This window comes from Notolepis coatsorum (assembly GCF_963971535.1).
Source record: "Notolepis coatsorum genome assembly, chromosome: 6".
Taxonomy (NCBI): Eukaryota; Metazoa; Chordata; class Actinopteri; order Aulopiformes; family Paralepididae; genus Notolepis; species Notolepis coatsorum.
In genome coordinates, this window is record NC_140170.1 from 75529778 (window position 1) to 75553319 (window position 23542).

The following is a 23542-nucleotide window of genomic DNA, read 5'->3' on the forward strand; positions in this document are numbered from 1 at the left end:
TTTCAAACAGGCACTCCATGTCAAAAAGGTTGCTGACCCCTTGTATACATGGTCCAAACCATAGTAACATACTGCAGAGTCAGAGTCAGATAGTCCTAATAGTGTTTATTATTAAAAGTCAGAGATAGTCCTACCAGTTCTCAAGTTCACCAGCCTTTAGTTCTCCAGAAATTGGCAGCAGTCCATGCCCACGGTTGTGGAGCCTGTTGGCTACTGGCATGAAGGACTGGCCAAGGCGGTTTGTGGTGTGTCGTGGGGGGAATAAGTCTATGGCTGGACTTAAAGGAGACTTGTTTATTGTTTTTTTTGTTTTTTTTTAATCTTTTTCCCCCTCCATTTTCCTCCGATTTTCTCCCATCCCAATGTTAGTCGTATGCCAATTCCCAATCCCTTCCTGGTCGCTGCGCACTTACCCCCCACAGTCAGATCATCTGGGAGAGTGGAGGCTATCACATGCTTCCTCCGACACATGTCCAGCCAATCAACCGCTTCTTTTCACCTGGCAGCGCGGATCCTCCCCGAGAGGGCGTAGCGTGTGGAAGGATCACACTATCCCACTCAGGTCCTATCCGCGCTTAGCAGGCGCCCCGACCGAACTGTAGGAGTCGCTGTTTACAACGACCCGGACCCACCCCGCCAGCTTCTCCCACCCTCTAATACAGCCAATTGTATTAGTGTGAACGGCCAGCCAAGCTGGTGACAGCCCCGGAGCTGTGAGCTGGATTCGAACAGGCGAATCCAGCTCACAGCTTCGGGGTTGGTGACGAACGCAATCTCCGCTACGCCACCTAACCGCCGACTTGTTTATTGTTTTAATGCTTTTAATATATTCCATTATTATAGTATCTTTGTGTCTAGTTCACTAGTCACATTTACAAGCAGACATCTTGGTAGGAAAATGACAGGTGATTGTCTCCAAGTAACAGGCGATCCTCATTAAATGTCAACTGTGGCTGTGTTTATGAGGTCATGCCATATTGACAGGAAATGCATCACACGAGTCATGAGAATACAATGAATAGGCACAGAAAATTCTTTAAAATAAGAATAAGAATAAGAATTTATTTTCTTCTCAACGTGTATTTACTGGCAGCGGTACTTCCTGCAACAACGTGTGACGTCATACGGACTATACCATGACTAAAGGAAGGGAGGGGGGTTCAAGGAATGGCACGAATTTAATATGTATTTGTTTTGCACTGATATTTTTCTCTCAAACATTACAAGGTCACAATGACTGAATGTTAAAAAGTATGTGGAGAGGAGAACTCTCAGCAGTATAATAAAATAAAATAAAAAGAAGAAGAAAAAAGTCTGCCTAATAAGAAACACCCCTCCCCATTCAGTAATATCAGGTGACCAACTAATATTTAACAACATGGGGGGAAGTGAAGAGGGGAGGGGGTGTAAAGAGAAATAAAAATAAATAAAAAGGAAGTGATTACACTGAAGACAAGAGCTCCAGGGGCCAATATAAGAAAGATTTAATTCTTTTTCAGTTATTTTGTTTTTTCCATTATTGTTTCTCTATGGCCTACTAGGAGTAAGGGGGTAAATGTCGTGGTTCAGAAAACCATGGCTGGGGTGGGTTGATGTATTTCATGTATGTTTTTTATTCTATGTATGTGTATTCTATGTATGTTTTGTGTTCTATGTTTTAGTTTTTTGGTTATGTTTATTAATAAAAGCAACAGCAATATTTTTGAGGCAAATGTATACAGTCACAGATAATCCTCAAAGATTGCACCAACTACCATGTCAGATATAATAATAAATTCGTGGAACATTAAAGGCTTGGGAAATCCTATTAAAAGGAATTTCTTTTATCCCTTCTATAAAAAAAAAAAGTAGATGTGGCTTTTTTACAAGAAACATTTGTCAGACACTGAACACGCAAAGTTACAAATAGAATGGGTAGGTCAGGTCTATTTCTCATCATATAAAAGTCATAGCAGAGGAACGGCTATTTTGATTAACAAAACAATACCATTTACAGTAGAAAAAACAATTACAGACCCAAACGGACGGTTTGTCTTGGTTTCAGGCTGCCAACATCCATTACTTTTTTGAACGTTTATGCCCCCAATGCAGACAAACCCACATTTATGTCTGACTTGGTGTTGCTGTTCAATGAAAACTGTAAAGGTTTTGGAGTGATGGCGGGAGATTTTAACCTGACAATGACAGCATTGGATAAATCTAGTCAAACTAACCATAGCTCCAAATCCTCAAAAGTTCTTCAAGGGTTATGTGCAGAAAGTGGCCTAATTGATGTCTGGCGTGAATTACATCAAGGCATTAAAGACTACAGCTTCTTCTCAAATGTACATAACTCGTATAGTAGAATATGCCTTTATTTACTCAAAATATATATACATGATAAAGGAATGTGAAATTAGCCCAATAATTTTATCAGATCATGCCAGAATATGCCTGACTATTCAGTTTAATAGGAACAACTTGTTCACCAAACAATGGAAATTTGATAATACATTACTCCAAGATGAAGAATTTAAATTAAAAACGCGAACATGGATTACAAACTACATAAAGGAAAATAATGACCCCCTCATTGACCCTAACATTATCTGGGAGGCTGCAAAAGCCACTTTAAGAGGACTAATAATTTCATATGGTTCATTTAAAAAGCGAGTAAAAGGAGCACAAGCACAAGAACTTGAGAGAGAAATAATAAGATGTGAAGCACTTCATAAGACAGCGTCTACAGAGGACAATTGGAGACAATTAATTGTGGCCAGGGCCAAATTAAACCTTAATATTTCAAATGAAATTACAACAAAAATGTATTACGTTAGACAAAAGCATTACGAATTTGGCAATAAACCAAGTAAATTACTGGCCCATCAATTAAAGAAAGAACAAACTGAAAGAACTACCGGTATTAAAGCAATTCATCTCAATGATAATATAACATATCAACCTAAAGAGATTAATCAAGCCTTCTTTGAATTCTACAATACACTTTACAAATCTCAAAGTTCTCACTCACAAGAACAACTGGACCAGTACTTACAAAATAAGAAATTGTCAAAATTGTCTGAATTAGCAATACCTTAACTCATCATTTACAAAAGAAGAGGTTCTGGCCACAATTAAGTTAATGCCCATAAATAAAAGCCCAGGACCAGATGGTTTTTCTGCTGAATTTTATAAAGAATTTTGGACTGAACTTCATCCCATTTTTATGGCAATGATGTATAATTTCTGTCACAACAGAATACTCCCTCAATCAATGAACCTAGCACATATCACAGTATTGCACAAAATTGGCAAAGATCCTTTAAATTGTTCATCATATAGACCTATTAGTCTTTTAGATCACGATTACAAGATTATAACCAAATTATTAGCAAAAAGACTAGAAGATATTTTGCCTAAATTGATTAATCCAGACCAATCAGGTTTCATAAAAGGGAGATATTCTGCTGACAATATAAGGAGACTTTTGAATGTAATAAATTATTTGGACACCAGTCGGAGCCCTTCTCTGCTCCTATCGCTGGATGCAGAGAAGGCCTTCGATAGGGTTAAATGGAACTTTATTTTTTCTATACTTGACAAGCTTAATATGGGACCGAACTTTATCGCTTGGATTAAAGCAATCTATAAAAATCCTAAAGCAGCTGTCATTACCAATGGAGCTTCCTCTGATTTGTTTGCACTAACGAGAGGGACAAGACAAGGATGCCCACTGTCGAGTTCACTCTTCGTGATGGTGATTGAATTGTTGGCGTCATGTGTACGAGATAATATTAACATTAAATGACTGAAAATGAATAATGAGGAACATAAAATATCCTTATACGCAGATGACATTATTTTATACATAAAAGACCCAGAACGTTAGGTTATGACTATAACCAAGTTCTGTTAGTTAGGGGCGATGCTTGGCATCGCCTTCTGCACTATCTCGCGTACGTGCACGCGTACTGAATAAACCACAAATGTACCTCTAATACCAGTATTAGTCTGACCACACCCCTCATCAGCTTACCTTCATAAGCAGGTGTGTGGTCACCTGCTCTCCTCCTTCCCAAGCTTTCACCACAAGGTGAGGACAAGGGCTGCAGCGGCGTCCGATGCCAAGCATCGCCCCTAACTAACAGAACTTGGTTATAGTCATAACCTAACGTTCTGTATCGTTAGTGGCTTAGCTTGGCATCGCCTTCTGCACAAGGGAGGCCAAGCGGAGCCACTTGGCTGACAAATACACCCCGCTGACAGCCCCCCAAAACCATCAGAACAGGGAGGGCCGAGCCCCCCCGACCCCCCCTAATGGAGGGTAGCCCCCCTATTAGGGACGTCACGGGAGGGCGACGGACCCGACCGTGCGAAGAGGCACTCAAGCAACTCAACGCACAGGGTGAGCAGACCGTGGCTTGACCCACGACTACACACACGCACAACCCGCATGCCACCCGGGAACGAACGGAGGAACAACCTCGTTACTGCCCCCAGAATCACGGGGTCAAGGGCAAACCCAACCCCGTGGCAAGGCCGTAGCAGCGGAGCACGAAGGAAGACCCAGACCCACCAAAAGGACTGGACTCCCTGGAATGGGGGCCCGGAGAAGTCCATGATGCCAGCATCAAGACCCCACCAGGTGGGCACGTAGTGCCCCGCCCCCCACATCGCCAGCGTATTCGGACAAAGGCCCCTCAGTTACTGCACCTGGTATTCCCAGGCGGAACCAACCAGGCCAGTAAGCCGAGCGGGCCCCGTCCCCCCAATAGTACACCGCCTGGCACACTGACCCTGCAGAATAGGCAGTCAGCATGGCCGTAAGCACACAAAAAAGGTTAACCAACGGAAGCAGGCAGCGCACCGGGGAAAAACCAGGCAACAGGCTGTTAACCCTAGCCTGGAGACTGCGGACGAGACAGGCGCCAGAGGGGACAGCTGAACACAGCCGCCCCGGCGGAAGGAGCGTAAGCTGGCGGTGTTGCATGACCAAGCCTCCATTTAACAACCCCCACCCAGAGGGGTCGAGGCAGAGAAGGCTGACACGATTGGCAGACGTCATGAACGTGCAGGGGCACCCTCAACCGGTGAACCCGGGAGTTGACACTGCTCCAACACACCAGGGAATCAACCACCTCGGTGTTACCCAATGCGGTGGTTGTTCCTATAACCCCTCAAGAAAAAACTCCAAAACACACCTGCGGGTATACACCGGCTATACCGCAGTACAAGTGTTTCAGTTTCCAAAAAGGGTTAACCCAGGCCTACGGGTCGCAAACATCACTTCGGACCGGGCCTGGCGGTACGGGAAGCACAGGGTCACCAGAGGAGGTCAAAAAACCACCCCCACAGGCCCCTCTTCGCCATGCGTGAGAGAGGAGCGAAAAACAATGGAGAACCAGCCCCTAAGCACACCGTACCTGGTATTCCCCGGCGGTCTCCCAACCAAGTACTAACCAGGACCAACCTGTGTAGCGGCCGAGATCCGACGAGATCGAGCGCGTACAGAATGGCATGGCTGTAAGCCATGACGACAGTGCTGAGTAAAAACATACCCAACCAGGGTCTCCATAGCGCTTAACCCTGTGACACCCAGACCGACCTGGCATTTTTCCCCCTGAAAAAAGCCCAAGTCCCTCAGGGTACCAGAACAGCAGATCTGCATCCCCGGCGGACAACGGGTTCAACTGATCTGGACCAGCGTGACCAGAACCAGTCCCGTGCCCTAACCACGCCGACATGCCTACTCCAGGAGAAGGGCAGATATGCGTGTTGATCTTAACATGAAAAGAAGGCGCCACCCAGACGTCGGGACGAACCGCGCCTGGTGGCCCACCCCAAGGGCGTGAGACCCCACTACATATGTTCAGATCCATCCCGTCATCATCCCCCAGACATGAACGAGGATCCGTCGACAACCCACCCAGGTCATGGGATGTGGTCGCCGGAAGAGGAAAAACCCCCATCTCAGTTGCTTTATAAAAACGCTGTTTCAACCACAAGCAACTAAGGCGTGCCAGTCAATCGCCTGTTTACAGCGAGCTAGCACTATACGTGCGTCGGGACACACCCCCATCAATGAACAGGCTATTTAGACCTGTCATTGAATCCCCAAGGCGCCCAGGGGAACGACAAGAGGGGTGTGACACTCCCTAACTCCAACACTTCTGGAATAGAAAGAAGGAAGCATCAACAGTATGTATCCCAGTCTACACAGCCGGGGTAAAAAATGTTCACATTTTTACATCCCACCACCCTCCCATAGGAAAGAGACGGGGATCCCCAGAGAGACTTCCCACGCGAGCTGTACAGATTGAAAAGAATATATTGCACCTTGAGCCATGTAAAAAACTGGTTTTAGGGCCTCCGGGGAAGAGGCACCGAACCCATACACACTCAATAAACGAATTGAATCGAATATACATACAATAGAAAAGGACCCTTCTAGAGGGTCCACTCACTTTGACAATCTGAGGAGGAAGGCTCTGTACTCTGATGGAGGCTTCCTCACATGGATCACATGGAAGAAGGAGTCCGAACTCACAGAAGGCCTGAGTAGGCGCTTGGTGAGGAGGAGCCCTGACCACCCCCCCTGAAAACAGATCCATCACATGGACCTGAACAGCACACGGAAGTCCTACCAACAGAGACGCGCACGGTGACGTACTCTATGGCGGGGGAATTCCTGCGGTGCACACGCCCAATATACCAGGCCGTGGGACCAGGAACTCCCTCCCCCCCCCCCCCCCCCCCCCCCGTAACGTGCCGAACCGCCACGTGACGGGAACCTTGAAGGACAGGGGGTGTACCCCTGACCGACAGAACAATGGGGAGAGGAAAGGTTACCAGTTCACCCCTTTACGACCCCACACCCATGATACGACGTAACGACAAAAAGAGAATATGACACAGTCATAGTCAGCTCTATGAAGCGTTTCACAGCTCCACCCAGCGCACGAGCTAACCTGCTATCTGATTTTTACTAAGGAAAAACACAGAATAGAGAGGGCTCTAAGAACCCCGGTCCAACATACACATGTGCTTCTGTGGCCAGTACAACCCAGTTGTAGGTCACATGACACACACAACCCATCATCATCACAATGAGAGAATACATCATTCTTGATTAGTATCGACCACAGGCCTTGCTAAGCACACATGACAGCAACCAAACCAATTTCCCTTTAGGAAATAAGTTTCTCCAGCAGATTTAGCACAACCTCAGCAATCAAGCTGAGAGTTACATCGTATCCCTACCACACAAAAGACACAATTAATGCACAACATGTCTGATAGGAGGTGATAAAGTCCCCAGGGAACCGGGGGGGGAAAAACACAATCCTCCTATTTTACCCTCAATACGGCCAGTTAAAACAGGAAAACCTGTTAATGTGTGAACTCACTGTCCATTGTCATTACAGTCTGAGAAAGAACATTCTTTTACTCACTCGTCACCAAGCATAGCTTCATAGGTTAGTTGCCTTAGTAGTGAGTACACGGTACACATAAACACCATGATGTTTCTCACACAACAACCAGATCAATACATCACGACCTGCACGGAGAAGCTACTGCCAGTGACAAAAACAGCTCACACACAACCCGCAACGTATCTCAAATGCATTGCAACAACACACGTTTTGGGAAAAAACACCGTCATTCACAATACATTTAGCAAGGTAAAACCAGAAGACGTGTTATGAGGGTCTGGCCAACCCCGTACCTGCCCGGAACGCAGATCAGCGAAGTGCAGTCACAAGCCACCGTAGAACACAGCCCTCTTTGTTGACGCAATCCCCGTCTAGGCTCAGGCAGGGTTGACGAACATCCCCTGTCAAGGATGACGTCGTGGTCAAGAGTGTAAAACATGTTAAAAATCAAAGCACGTTCAACAGAATAGCATCAAGCTAACGGCTGCTCCAACCGTTCGGGTGCTATCGCTTCCGCTCGCGAGACGCCGATCTACGACGCACGCGATCAGGAGCGAGCTCCCGGCGGCGCGCGAGAAGCCAAGCTACCCCGCGCCAGGCCACCGACCGGCTAACCGTAAGCTATGAACATGTAAACAATGACATAACACTCACCCAGACAGGCCGCCGTTCTGAACCCTCCTCACTTTTTAAGAGAAAAGAGAAAACAAGACGTCAACACCGCTTCACAACGGTGACATTAACACGTCCGGCGGAATCAGCACAGTACCAACTGGCCTGTATAGCTGACTTTGAACATGAATCTGCCGCTATCGCACATTACATGCACATATCCCCTCGTGAAGGAATACTCTCATTTGGATATGAAAGATGGGGTCTTAACACGGTGACAGAGAGAATCCACTCGTCCAGAACACACAGGGATCACCAGTGTCAATGGTCGCGGCCCACTAGTTAAAACTATAATGGTCGCCAGACCAAGGCCTTCTGTCGCCTAGACGGCTAAACAAAGGACCCTAGCCTGGGGCCGGTTTCCATAAACTTTGTCTAGTAGCCCCCATAGCACTAACAGACAAGTGGAGCCCGCCAGCAAACACTACTCACCCAACCTGGAACGCACCGCTCCTCACAACAGCGGCATGTCCGACAGTTCAGCTGTGGCCTGACAGGTTTCACCCCAACAAACACAGCAAGGAACTGCAGTTGAGAAGCATGCAGCGGCGTGCTCCCAATACGAAAACCGGTGGAGGGTTTGTAGAATGATCATCATCTTCTAGACACTCCAGTACGAAGACAATATCGCCGTATTTTCTCGAAAATAGTGAGAGAGAAAATAAAGATATGATGTCAACGTATCCTTGTTTCCCAAGCTGTTCCTAATCCAATTTCTTCCATCATGGTGTCAAGTGTGGGGATCTACCGAGGCACCTCTTCCTTGTGGTGAAAGCGAGAAGGAGGAGAGCAGGTGACCACACACCTGCTTATGAAGGTAAGCTGATGAGGGGTGTGGTCAGACTAATACTGGTATTAGAGGTACATTTGTGGTTTATTCAGTACGCGTGCACGTACGCGAGATAGTGCAGAAGGCGATGCCAAGCTAAGCCACTAACGATACAGAACAGTCCTTATCACACTTATATAACGAAATAGAACAATTTGGAAAATACTATGGATATAAGTTAAACTTTAATAAATCAAATGCTTGTCTCCTGCATATGACCCCAACAGAAACGATGTATAAAACATATCCTTTTAATTGGTCTCCAGAAGGGTTTAAATATTTGGGAATAAACATTACACCGCAACTAGAGAACTTGTACAGGGAAAACTATTGTCCTCTTATAGAAAAGATAAAAACTGATTTGTGTAAATGGTCCACGCTCCCATTATCTCTGCTGGGAAGAATAAATGTAATAAGAATGAACGTCCTTCCAAGACTAAATTTCCTTTTTCAAATGTTACCATGTTACTTATCTACAGAATTTTTCAAATATATGAATAGACCCATCTCAAAATGTATTTGGTGCAACAAAATGCCTAGGATAAAGTTATTGACACTTATGAAGCCAGAATCCATGGGAGGTCTCGGTCTCCCCAATCTCCAACATTATTTTTGGTCAGCCCAATTAAGAAATGTACTGTCATGGTCGTTGGGAAGACAGGACTCACAGTGGTTTAAGCTAGAAGATAAATTTGTTGACCCGTTACCATTGGACTCTCTCATATTTATAAAACAATTTAAAAAGATAAGAAACATAGGTAATTGTTTCACTGTTTTTAACACACTATGTGCTTGGAAGGACTGCTCAAAAAAACTTGGTATCACCAATTGTACCTCCATATACTCTCCTATCTATCACAATCCTGATCTAGATAAACATCTAAGATAAATTAATACACTCAAATGGGCTCAGTTGGGGATAAGTCAATTCAAAGACCTGTTTCACACAAATATGCAGTTAAAATCATTTATGGATTTAAGAACAGAATATGCCATCCCAAATACTGATTTCTTTAAATATATACAAATGCGAAACATTATACATATACTGAGAAGAGAAAATAAACTAAGACTAGAATTACATGAAATAGAAGAAATACTAATGTCATCGACCACAATTAAAGGTAAAATTAGTGAATTGTATGACATCTTCTCCAAAGAATGTCACTCATCTTTTTTGCCTTTGTTGAGGATCTGGGAGACAGACATAACCATTAAATTTGAAGAAAATACATGGCTAAATATTTGTGATAGAATACACTTCCTATTTACAAGTAACAAAATCAAAGAAGCTAATTTTAAATGTATCCATAAATTGTATCTAACTCTAATAAAAATGCATAAAATGTCTAGAGATAATTCAGGGCGGCTACGTGGCGTAGGCGCTCGCCACGAAATCTGGAGACGCTGGGCTTGCCTGTTCGAGCCCAGCGCTCCACATTTGCTTTCAGTTTAGCTGGTCGTCCGTACTAATACACATTGGCCGTATTAGGGGGTGGGAAACTGATGGGTGGGGATCGGGCGTTGTGGACAGCGACTCCTACAGGTCGGTTGGTGCGCCTGCGCAGTAGAATCAGGAAGTGTCGGGGCAGCGTGAGCCTCCCACGCGTTACTCCTCGCCACTGAGAGATCGAGCTGCGCAGGTGAAAAGATGCGACTGCTGTTACCTCAAGTACCGGAGGGGACTTGTGCTATGTATGACTTAGTCCACATTGCAGCCGGCTTGTGGGAGGCAAGAAACAGCGTTTGTGACAGGGGAGGGTTGAATTGGATGATACGAAAATTGGGATGGGAGAAAATATAGAAAATGGGAGAAAAAGTGGATCAAAAAAAAATGTCTAGAGATAATTCAATAAACTGTCCTAGATGTAAAACTAATGAAGGAACATTTCTACACTTGGCACTGTGATAAACTAAAACGATTCTGGAATTGTATTCATTCATTTACAAAATCTGTATTAGAAACGGAATTTGACTTGTCTCCATGTGCCTACTTACTAAATGAATTACCTGAGATCCAGATGGATCCAAAAAAATATAGATTGCTGATTGTTATAACATACTTTGCCAAGAAATGTATTCTCCTGTTTTGGAAAAATGACTCTTCGCCCACTTTTGAGATGTTTCAAGATCAGATATCCCAGCTTCTTCCATTGGAGAGATTGACCTTGGAGGAGCGTTGCCGGGGGTGGATGTTCCGGGACCTTTGGTCTCCGCTGTTTTCTCGATTGAGCAGGGGGGCTGTTGATTGATACGGCTAGTGGCGGTATGTGAATATATCCGCATGCTGTCGCTGGCCGTGTCGATTGGTGGTTTTGCTGTTTGGTTGGGGGAGGGGTGAGGGCCGGGGGTCTTGGGGTGTCTATCCCCGGTTGTGTATTTTTTGGAGGTGGGTTTCCCTAGTGGAAGAAGTTGTACAACAGACGCGTAAGAGGCCTGTCTGTTGTATAACAATGATGTTGCTGTTGTCATTGTTGTTATTATTTATTATTGTTTATTTTAATTTTATTATTGTCCTTTATTTAGTTTTGTTGGCCGCAGGTGGGGGAAGGGACCAGAGAGTGAGATAATTGCTGTGTGCTGTGGGACATGTATCTGCTGTACACCTGTTATTCAAATAAAAAGAAGTTGAAAAAAATTAAAAAATACCAAATATATAAAAATACATATGAGACAAAAATAAACAGTGTAAACAATATCATTAACTCTGAATATAAAAATATGAGAAAAGCAAACAAGACGCGGTCTCGGACTGGTGGGGGCCCCTGATTCGAGGTCTTGGTGAGTCGGAGTGTTAAAGAGGCATGATGCTCTGGTTCGCTGGGGCGCCGGATTTGGGGTCCTCACGGGGTGGGGACCATCGGTGTGTGAGTGAATGGGTAAAATGTGAGGAACAAATTGTAAAGCACTTTGGATAAACAAGTTAACACATTCCCGGCCATTAGATTAGATGGGCCCCACTCTAGGACGCCAGCTTTTCATTACAACTTTTCACTGTGCGTCACGTTGTTTGTAGAGCTAAATCTTTTTTTTTATCTACTTTTTCTCCCCATTTTCTATTTTTCTCCCATCCCAATTTCGTATTATCCAATTCTACCCTCCCCTGTCTCGAATGTTGTTAGACCATGCCTCCCACTGGTCGGCTGCAATGTGGACGAAGCCTTGCATCACGTGTCCCCTCCGGTACACGAGGAGGCAGCCGTCGCATCTTTTCACCTGCACAGCGCAATCTCTCAGTGGCGAGGAGTAACGCGTGGGAGGCTCACGCTGCCCCCGACACTTCCTGATTCTGCTGTACAGGCGCACCAGCCGACCTGTAGGAGTCGCTGTCCACAGCGTCCGATCCCCACCCACCAGCTTTCCCACCCCCTAATACTGCCAATTGTATTAGTATGAACGACCAGCCAAGCCGGAAGCAACGCCGAGAGCTGGGCTCGAACCCAGCATCTCCTGCATTAGTGGCGAGCGCCTTGCCCACTGCGCCACTTAGCCGCCCTTTATAGAGCTAAATCTATATTTTATATTATAGCTATGTATCCATTGTCATTGTCAATTGACAGTATGAACCTTCCGTTCAATATGCCATAAAGAAAAAGAATTTCATCAATACGTTCCCGTTTTATACCGTGATGAATATGAGTGTTCTATGGGAATGGTCTGGGATAATTCCTGCAAGGCTAGTTATTATAAGGCGCTAAGCTAATAACGTTAAATCGATTGGCGTTTCGTCCCTACACAAGCTACAGTTAAAAATCAAAATGCATATGATCGGTATCATGTTCCACCATGAATGCATGAAGGGGGGGGGGGGGGAGTCGTTTCTGATTATTCATTACCAATAACGCCATTCTTTTTACAACAACATACGCTGATCAGGGGAATGGCTATGAGAACAAGGCCCGATCAGGCTGAAATTGACGTCAAATTGCTCTTACCTGTGGCCGGTTGGATTCCAAAAATAATTTCCCAGTTATTTGATCGCCATCTGCTAGATCATATAGTCCATTGGCTGATGCCATATTCCTTTACAGCATAATGAATTCGGCGTTGCAAAAAGTATTCCAGACGATCGGGTGAAGTCCTCGCTTCAGACTAACAGAATAGTCCGCACGGACCGGAAAAAATGTGACACCAGGTCTGCAACAGGGGAAACTGCATTCTCGAGACAGCGCCAATATATTCTGCTGACAATATAAGGAGACTTTTGAATGTAATAAATTATTTGGACACCAGTCGGAGCCCTTCTCTGCTCCTATCGCTGGATGCAGAGAAGGCCTTCGATAGGGTTAAATGGAACTTTATTTTTTCTATACTTGACAAGCTTAATATGGGACCGAACTTTATCGCTTGGATTAAAGCAATCTATAAAAATCCTAAAGCAGCTGTCATTACCAATGGAGCTTCCTCTGATTTGTTTGCACTAACGAGAGGGACAAGACAAGGATGCCCACTGTCGAGTTCACTCTTCGTGATGGTGATTGAATTGTTGGCGTCATGTGTACGAGATAATATTAACATTAAATGACTGAAAATGAATAATGAGGAACATAAAATATCCTTATACGCAGATGACATTATTTTATACATAAAAGACCCAGAACAGTCCTTATCACACTTATATAACGAAATAGAACAATTTGGAAAATACTATGGATATAAGTTAAACTTTAATAAATCAAATGCTTGTCTCCTGCATATGACCCCAACAGAAACGATGTATAAAACATATCCTTTTAATTGGTCTCCAGAAGGGTTTAAATATTTGGGAATAAACATTACACCGCAACTAGAGAACTTGTACAGGGAAAACTATTGTCCTCTTATAGAAAAGATAAAAACTGATTTGTGTAAATGGTCCACGCTCCCATTATCTCTGCTGGGAAGAATAAATGTAATAAGAATGAACGTCCTTCCAAGACTAAATTTCCTTTTTCAAATGTTACCATGTTACTTATCTACAGAATTTTTCAAATATATGAATAGACCCATCTCAAAATGTATTTGGTGCAACAAAATGCCTAGGATAAAGTTATTGACACTTATGAAGCCAGAATCCATGGGAGGTCTCGGTCTCCCCAATCTCCAACATTATTTTTGGTCAGCCCAATTAAGAAATGTACTGTCATGGTCGTTGGGAAGACAGGACTCACAGTGGTTTAAGCTAGAAGATAAATTTGTTGACCCGTTACCATTGGACTCTCTCATATTTATAAAACAATTTAAAAAGATAAGAAACATAGGTAATTGTTTCACTGTTTTTAACACACTATGTGCTTGGAAGGACTGCTCAAAAAAACTTGGTATCACCAATTGTACCTCCATATACTCTCCTATCTATCACAATCCTGATCTAGATAAACATCTAAGATAAATTAATACACTCAAATGGGCTCAGTTGGGGATAAGTCAATTCAAAGACCTGTTTCACACAAATATGCAGTTAAAATCATTTATGGATTTAAGAACAGAATATGCCATCCCAAATACTGATTTCTTTAAATATATACAAATGCGAAACATTATACATATACTGAGAAGAGAAAATAAACTAAGACTAGAATTACATGAAATAGAAGAAATACTAATGTCATCGACCACAATTAAAGGTAAAATTAGTGAATTGTATGACATCTTCTCCAAAGAATGTCACTCATCTTTTTTGCCTTTGTTGAGGATCTGGGAGACAGACATAACCATTAAATTTGAAGAAAATACATGGCTAAATATTTGTGATAGAATACACTTCCTATTTACAAGTAACAAAATCAAAGAAGCTAATTTTAAATGTATCCATAAATTGTATCTAACTCTAATAAAAATGCATAAAATGTCTAGAGATAATTCAGGGCGGCTACGTGGCGTAGGCGCTCGCCACGAAATCTGGAGACGCTGGGCTTGCCTGTTCGAGCCCAGCGCTCCACATTTGCTTTCAGTTTAGCTGGTCGTCCGTACTAATACACATTGGCCGTATTAGGGGGTGGGAAACTGATGGGTGGGGATCGGGCGTTGTGGACAGCGACTCCTACAGGTCGGTTGGTGCGCCTGCGCAGTAGAATCAGGAAGTGTCGGGGCAGCGTGAGCCTCCCACGCGTTACTCCTCGCCACTGAGAGATCGAGCTGCGCAGGTGAAAAGATGCGACTGCTGTTACCTCAAGTACCGGAGGGGACTTGTGCTATGTATGACTTAGTCCACATTGCAGCCGGCTTGTGGGAGGCAAGAAACAGCGTTTGTGACAGGGGAGGGTTGAATTGGATGATACGAAAATTGGGATGGGAGAAAATATAGAAAATGGGAGAAAAAGTGGATCAAAAAAAAATGTCTAGAGATAATTCAATAAACTGTCCTAGATGTAAAACTAATGAAGGAACATTTCTACACTTGGCACTGTGATAAACTAAAACGATTCTGGAATTGTATTCATTCATTTACAAAATCTGTATTAGAAACGGAATTTGACTTGTCTCCATGTGCCTACTTACTAAATGAATTACCTGAGATCCAGATGGATCCAAAAAAATATAGATTGCTGATTGTTATAACATACTTTGCCAAGAAATGTATTCTCCTGTTTTGGAAAAATGACTCTTCGCCCACTTTTGAGATGTTTCAAGATCAGATATCCCAGCTTCTTCCATTGGAGAGATTGACCTTGGAGGAGCGTTGCCGGGGGTGGATGTTCCGGGACCTTTGGTCTCCGCTGTTTTCTCGATTGAGCAGGGGGGCTGTTGATTGATACGGCTAGTGGCGGTATGTGAATATATCCGCATGCTGTCGCTGGCCGTGTCGATTGGTGGTTTTGCTGTTTGGTTGGGGGAGGGGTGAGGGCCGGGGGTCTTGGGGTGTCTATCCCCGGTTGTGTATTTTTTGGAGGTGGGTTTCCCTAGTGGAAGAAGTTGTACAACAGACGCGTAAGAGGCCTGTCTGTTGTATAACAATGATGTTGCTGTTGTCATTGTTGTTATTATTTATTATTGTTTATTTTAATTTTATTATTGTCCTTTATTTAGTTTTGTTGGCCGCAGGTGGGGGAAGGGACCAGAGAGTGAGATAATTGCTGTGTGCTGTGGGACATGTATCTGCTGTACACCTGTTATTCAAATAAAAAGAAGTTGAAAAAAATTAAAAAATACCAAATATATAAAAATACATATGAGACAAAAATAAACAGTGTAAACAATATCATTAACTCTGAATATAAAAATATGAGAAAAGCAAACAAGACGCGGTCTCGGACTGGTGGGGGCCCCTGATTCGAGGTCTTGGTGAGTCGGAGTGTTAAAGAGGCATGATGCTCTGGTTCGCTGGGGCGCCGGATTTGGGGTCCTCACGGGGTGGGGACCATCGGTGTGTGAGTGAATGGGTAAAATGTGAGGAACAAATTGTAAAGCACTTTGGATAAACAAGTTAACACATTCCCGGCCATTAGATTAGATGGGCCCCACTCTAGGACGCCAGCTTTTCATTACAACTTTTCACTGTGCGTCACGTTGTTTGTAGAGCTAAATCTTTTTTTTTATCTACTTTTTCTCCCCATTTTCTATTTTTCTCCCATCCCAATTTCGTATTATCCAATTCTACCCTCCCCTGTCTCGAATGTTGTTAGACCATGCCTCCCACTGGTCGGCTGCAATGTGGACGAAGCCTTGCATCACGTGTCCCCTCCGGTACACGAGGAGGCAGCCGTCGCATCTTTTCACCTGCACAGCGCAATCTCTCAGTGGCGAGGAGTAACGCGTGGGAGGCTCACGCTGCCCCCGACACTTCCTGATTCTGCTGTACAGGCGCACCAGCCGACCTGTAGGAGTCGCTGTCCACAGCGTCCGATCCCCACCCACCAGCTTTCCCACCCCCTAATACTGCCAATTGTATTAGTATGAACGACCAGCCAAGCCGGAAGCAACGCCGAGAGCTGGGCTCGAACCCAGCATCTCCTGCATTAGTGGCGAGCGCCTTGCCCACTGCGCCACTTAGCCGCCCTTTATAGAGCTAAATCTATATTTTATATTATAGCTATGTATCCATTGTCATTGTCAATTGACAGTATGAACCTTCCGTTCAATATGCCATAAAGAAAAAGAATTTCATCAATACGTTCCCGTTTTATACCGTGATGAATATGAGTGTTCTATGGGAATGGTCTGGGATAATTCCTGCAAGGCTAGTTATTATAAGGCGCTAAGCTAATAACGTTAAATCGATTGGCGTTTCGTCCCTACACAAGCTACAGTTAAAAATCAAAATGCATATGATCGGTATCATGTTCCACCATGAATGCATGAAGGGGGGGGGGGGGGAGTCGTTTCTGATTATTCATTACCAATAACGCCATTCTTTTTACAACAACATACGCTGATCAGGGGAATGGCTATGAGAACAAGGCCCGATCAGGCTGAAATTGACGTCAAATTGCTCTTACCTGTGGCCGGTTGGATTCCAAAAATAATTTCCCAGTTATTTGATCGCCATCTGCTAGATCATATAGTCCATTGGCTGATGCCATATTCCTTTACAGCATAATGAATTCGGCGTTGCAAAAAGTATTCCAGACGATCGGGTGAAGTCCTCGCTTCAGACTAACAGAATAGTCCGCACGGACCGGAAAAAATGTGACACCAGGTCTGCAACAGGGGAAACTGCATTCTCGAGACAGCGCCAATACCAGGACAGGATCTGGCCGGTACTTCACTTTCGGAGTCCCAATATGCCTTTTCCAGCCAAAATACAGCTCTGTGACATTGAATAGGATATTAAAATCGAATAAAAGAAAAAACGAGTTAAAAACGTATATATACGTGATTGGCCGTCAAGCGCTGGCTCCCAATCACGTATATATACACGTGAATGGCCGGGAATGTGTTAAGAGTAAGATAGCAAGAAGCTCCTTTTTTTACACAGGTGTAGTACTCTGGAATGAACTACCTCTGCCTACCAAGCAAAGTCAAACCAAAAGCATTTTTAAAACAAAGGTAAAGGCTCAGAAGCCATAGGGCAGAAAACCAGCTTCCAGGGCTAGAGTAGACACGGGGTACTGAAACTCTAGATCTTCCTAGTAGGCTATAGGTGCTGTGTTTTTATGTTTTACATTTTTTATGTCTTTATGTTTTTATGTCTTCCATCGAGGACCACCTTGGAACTAAGTATTTTAATTAATGCTTTTAGGTGATATCCTCAGGAATACAAATAGGTCATGATAATTTGTTTTTATGATGTGTTTGTAATTTCCAAATAAAAATCAAATCAATCAAATCAAATGCACGATTTACCATTTATTTACCAAGTACATTTCACGACCGACGCGGCTCTCGCTCTCTCTCCCCGCAGGAGGCCCTGCGCCGCAGTCTGATGGCTGAGCAGGAGGCGGCTCTGAGGAGGCTCCAGCAGGAGGCAGAGGAGCAGCTGCTCCGAGAGCAGAGAGACAAGGAGGACCTGAGGGACGAAGTGAGGAGTCTCCAACACGACAGGGACCAGTGTCTCCTGCAGGCAGAGACAGAGAAACAACAGGTCTGAATTTAGGGTCCCACAGGGCTCTGAGAGACCACACAAAGACACTGCGTGCCGTCAGGGTACTCTGTATCACATAACACAGAGACAACAGGCCTAATTTATCAAAGAAAATACACACAAACCTTGTATGGAGAGTTTTTTTTTTTTACTCTTTCACAGCCAACAACGTTTATATATACGTTATTGGTCGCCAACGGTTAACACTTTCGGTGCCCAAAAAAACGTAAAAAGTCGTTATTGGGCGCCGCCGGTTGAGTGCCAAAAACGTAAAAAGTTGTTTTTGGATAGTTTTCCCCGATATTTTTATTCATTATTCATCCAGGGACCTTGGTGTTACCATAGGGAATGAGTCTGAGATCGCGTCCATCTAGACGGCGGTATCGAGCACCCTTTGAAACCTTATATCTTGGCCTGTGCAACGGTCAAATGTCACCGGGCGCAGTTTTCTGGGTCGGGCCAGTCGAGCGGATCTCCCGGTTCCATTGAAGCGTGTCAAATATCCCCAATCCATATGTTGTGGTGGGTTATGCCGTGGACCAAATGGACATCGGATGTACCAGATGGCGATCAAACAATTGGAATATTATTTTTGGAATACTCTCAATTACAGGTAAGGACTATCTGATGTACATTTTTGCTTGATCGTGCAATGCTTTTATACCGATCGGGCTGATAAGCGTTTTTAGTGTTCAATACGAACTGGTAATCAAATGATCAGAAACGACCACCCCCCCCTTTCATGCATTCATGATGAAACATAATACCTACTATATAGATTTGATTTGGGAATAGTAGCGTGTCCAGGCAAGAAACGCCAACACTTATAATAGAATTGACGTATAAGTCTATTACTCAGCCTTTCGGGAATTACCCCAGACCACTCTGAAATTATACTTATATTCACCACGGTATAACGTGCAAATGTATGCATGGAAAAATTATCTCTTTTTTGCTTCTTGACCGGAAGAAAGTCACTGTCAAATGATCATAGTATTGTATCCATGGCTATAATATAGAATATAGATTTAGCTCTACAAACAAGGTGACACACTCTCATCTTTTGAAGCGTTGGCATTGCTACAGCGTGTCCCGTCTAATAGCTGGCACTGAATGTGTTAACACATTGACCGTCAGCAGCAGGGGGCGCTGATCCCCCTTCAGCGCCAGGTCTTTATTCAATGGATATAGTTTTAGACTGCGACATATGCGAGTGCTTAAAATAGGGCTGGGCAATTAATCGAAAAAAAATCATGATCTCGATTCATAGACCTATGCAATCTCATTTCTAAGTTATGACGATTTCTTTTATTATATAAAGAAAATCATAAAAAAATATATTATATATATTATTTTTTTTTACTTTTTACTTTACTTTTTAACCCTTCTGGGTCCTGGGATATTTCAATGTTTTGGCTAATTTTGATTTAAATTGTATAATTTCCATTTTAAAATGTTTTAAAATGTTTTACCATGGTATGTTTTGTATCTTTTTTTCAGCACAGCCTCACATATATGACCTGACAGTTAGTTTTCATATTGTATAATACTGTATATACTGTATACTGCATAATGTACAACACAAAACACAAAATCGGATTTAGAAAATGTGTTCTTTTTAGTATGAACCAATGCAAACATATCAAATCAAGGATATAAAACAGTGGATATGCACCCTCAGGTAGTATATTTACATAAACAAGAGAGAACAGATCAGAATTCAATTTACAAAGCATTATTTTCTCCATACACAGGTAATAAACACAGACGAAATTTTGATTCTCAACTGGAAATTATCACCAGTATGCTTTTTCTTTTACAAAGTCAGTAAAAGTAATTTTTCTTCCAAAAAAAAGTTAAAAAAAAAGTTTTACAGTAGAAAAGTAAAAAATAATTAAATAATTAAATTGTGGGATATTCAATATACATATATACAGTACACATATGACTAGAGTGCAGTCATATAGAGTGCAGGATGCCTAAGGCGTATCAAAAAAAAAATATTGCACCTGTCAAAACGGTAACGCACAATTGTGGGATATTCAATATACATATACAGTACACATATGACTGAGGCGTGGAGGAGAGACTGTGTTCCAGCAGGAGGAGAGACTGCTCATACAACACACACACACTGTATATACACTCAATATTCCATTCTGTATATATTGCGTACAACGTCTGCAAACCTAGTAATAATAAAAAAGCAATACACATCCATAATAAGTCTCTCACCTGTCTGGGTCATTTCTTGACCTGGACCGGGCTTGGGCACGCCCTGCCCCCCTAGATGTCCCAGGCAAATCATTGCTGTGTAGACAATGACATGTAAAAATACATTATTTTCAACTTTTATGAACAGAGTAATAACTAAAACAAAAGCAATAATAATAATAATAATAATAATAATAATAATAATAATAATAATAATAATAATAATAATAATAATAATAATAATAATAATAAGTCTCTCACCTGTCTTGTGCCCTCCTTCCATGTCTCACAGAACTGGTTGAAGGCAGAGTTTCTGCTCCTTCTGCTCCTTCCTCCTCCTCACTGTAGAAAACAATAAAAAGCACATTATTTTCAACATTCAACAAGGAATCTCTTGATGCACACTTACCATGTACACTTATCATGTACATTCACCATGTACACTTATCATGTACATTTATAATGTACACTTGTCATTTACATTCATCATGTACACTTGTCATGTACATGTACATTCATCATGTACACTTAGCATTTACACTTAGCATGTACACTTGTCATGTACATTCATCATGTACACTTAGCATGTACACTTATCATGTGCATTCATCATGTACACTTGTCATGTACATGTACATTCATCATGTACACTTGTAATGTACATTCATCATGTACACTTAGCATTTACACTTAGCATGTACACTTGTCATGTACATTCATCATGTACACTTAGCATGTACACTTATCATGTGCATTCATCATGTGAAAGCCTTTCTTTGCCTTTCCCAACAAGTTTGACAAAAACAAAAGCAATCAAAGTCCAAAATAAGTGTCTTTACCTTTCATTGTCGTCATGATCAGTGGACCTTTCGTCACCATCACCAACAAACGATGGATCATCAACGTCATCATGATCAGAACCATCTGAAGATACTTCTTCATCTGTATCATCACCAAATAGATCTCTCATGTCTTGATCTCCAGCGTAGAGGGACCTCCACATGGGCACATTGCTAGCACGCTGACTTCGACGCATGTTAGCTCAAACTACTACTACTACTAAAGTCTACTAATACTACTACTACTACTACTGCTACTACAACTACTACTACTTCTACTACTACTACTACTACTATTACTGCTACTACTACAACTACTACTACTGCTATACAAGTCGAACTACTAACTATAAACTATAACTACTAAAAAAAACGGTGTTGTCCCACAGAAATTATCTTTTGGACAGATTTTACGTGCACATGGAGACTTCTTCTACTCTTGCTTTCTGGCAGTAAACTTCCGCCTCCTTCGTCACTTCCTCCCAAACTTTTCTGTTTCATTCTATCTAAAAAAATGACCAAGATATTGATAAAAATGTAACGCATGTAAAATGATATCTGGCACATTTTACGCGTGCGTAAAAGTTTATTTAGCATCGAATTGAAATGATCCTGGTTCATTCATTTATTGGTTTATCAAGACAAAATAAAAAGTAGCGTGTAGTTTCAAGGACACGTCATAATGCCACGCCGAAAAAAACCCGGAAATGGACAAAGTTTTCGATACAGAGAGGCACAAACTGATGACGTCACTTCATCACGTCGCCGTGAGCCGCGACCGGGAACCGTTAAATGATTTTATTGAAAAAATAAGAATCGTGAGAGAATCGTGAGAGAATCGTGATCTCAATTCTTAGAGAGAAAAAGCGTGATTCACATTTGAGCAAGAATCGCCAAGCCCTAGCTTAAAATATATCGTATATTATAGCTATGGGTCTAATACACCCGTCGATTGTCAGTGAGTTGCTTCCAGTCAACATGCACAAAACACACATTACATCCATACATTTCCGTTTCTATACCGTTTTGAATGAGTATGGTTTGGGTGATTTTGAGTAATTCCAGGAAAAGACGAGGAAAAGGCATTTTAGTGTAATCCAGTCATCACGTTGTAATTTTCCGGCTGATTATCTAATCATCCTGAAATCAATGCTAGATTATCATTATTATATCTCCTCGTGCATACATGAAATGGCCATCGTAGCGGGGCGCCCCCCCCCCCCCCCCCCCCCCCCCCAGCCAACGGTAGAAAGCACACACAGAGTCCACACAGATAGCTTTGATCGCAGGAGAATCAGATCAACGCATGGTTTTATATATAGAGTCCTTACCTGGTCTCTGATGTAATGCAAAAAAAAGAATCCAATTATTTGATCACCATTTCAGTTATCCACAGCGATCGTGTCCCCGACATTACCGAGCGTTACACATGAACGGGCGGGCGGGGTTAGTGTCCCATGCCATCGTTGTAAAAGCCTGCCTCGTCTGAGTATTTAAACCCGCCCCCACGGCTCAGATTGCCTCAGAAAACACACCAGCCCATTTCCAATGTAGTGCAATAGCTCCGCAAGGCAGTAGAGGGCGGTGTTGACCGTCTGCCAGCTCAGACAGGGTCTGAAGGGTCTGCAGACATGAATTATGAATAGATATAGCGAATAAACGAAATAACGATCCCAACTGCGATATTCGAGTATACTCGTTCTTGGCAATTAATGTGTCAATTAATGTCGATTTTAATATTCGATTCAATGTCACGGACCCGTATGTTGCCGTTAAAAGGCATACTGGGACACCGAGGGTGCAGTACCGGCCAGATCCTGCTAGTAGGCAGTATCGAGAGTGCAGTAAACCCTGTTCCAGACCGGGTGTTACTTTTAAACCGCTCCGGGCGCAATTTTCTAGTACATGGAAGCCTAGGGCTTCACTCGATCGCATTGAATTGTTTTCGGGACAATCGATGGATATGTTGTGCTGGATTATGTCGTGGACCAGATGGACATCAGATGGACCAGATGGCGATCAAACAATTGGAATATTCTTTTTGGAATACCCCTGACCACAGGTAAGGGCTATC

The 23542-nt window shown here is 42.9% G+C and overlaps 1 protein-coding gene across 1 annotated transcript in view; it reads left to right on the forward strand.

Annotated features, from left to right (window-relative positions):
• crocc (ciliary rootlet coiled-coil, rootletin) overlaps positions 1-23542 on the forward strand; it is a 172407-nt gene that overhangs the window by 79923 nt on the left and 68942 nt on the right. Inside the window, exon 21 of the mRNA XM_084316245.1 lies at positions 18236-18415. Within this exon, the coding sequence (XP_084172371.1) occupies positions 18236-18415 (180 nt within the window). The remainder of the gene's footprint in view (positions 1-18235; positions 18416-23542) is intronic.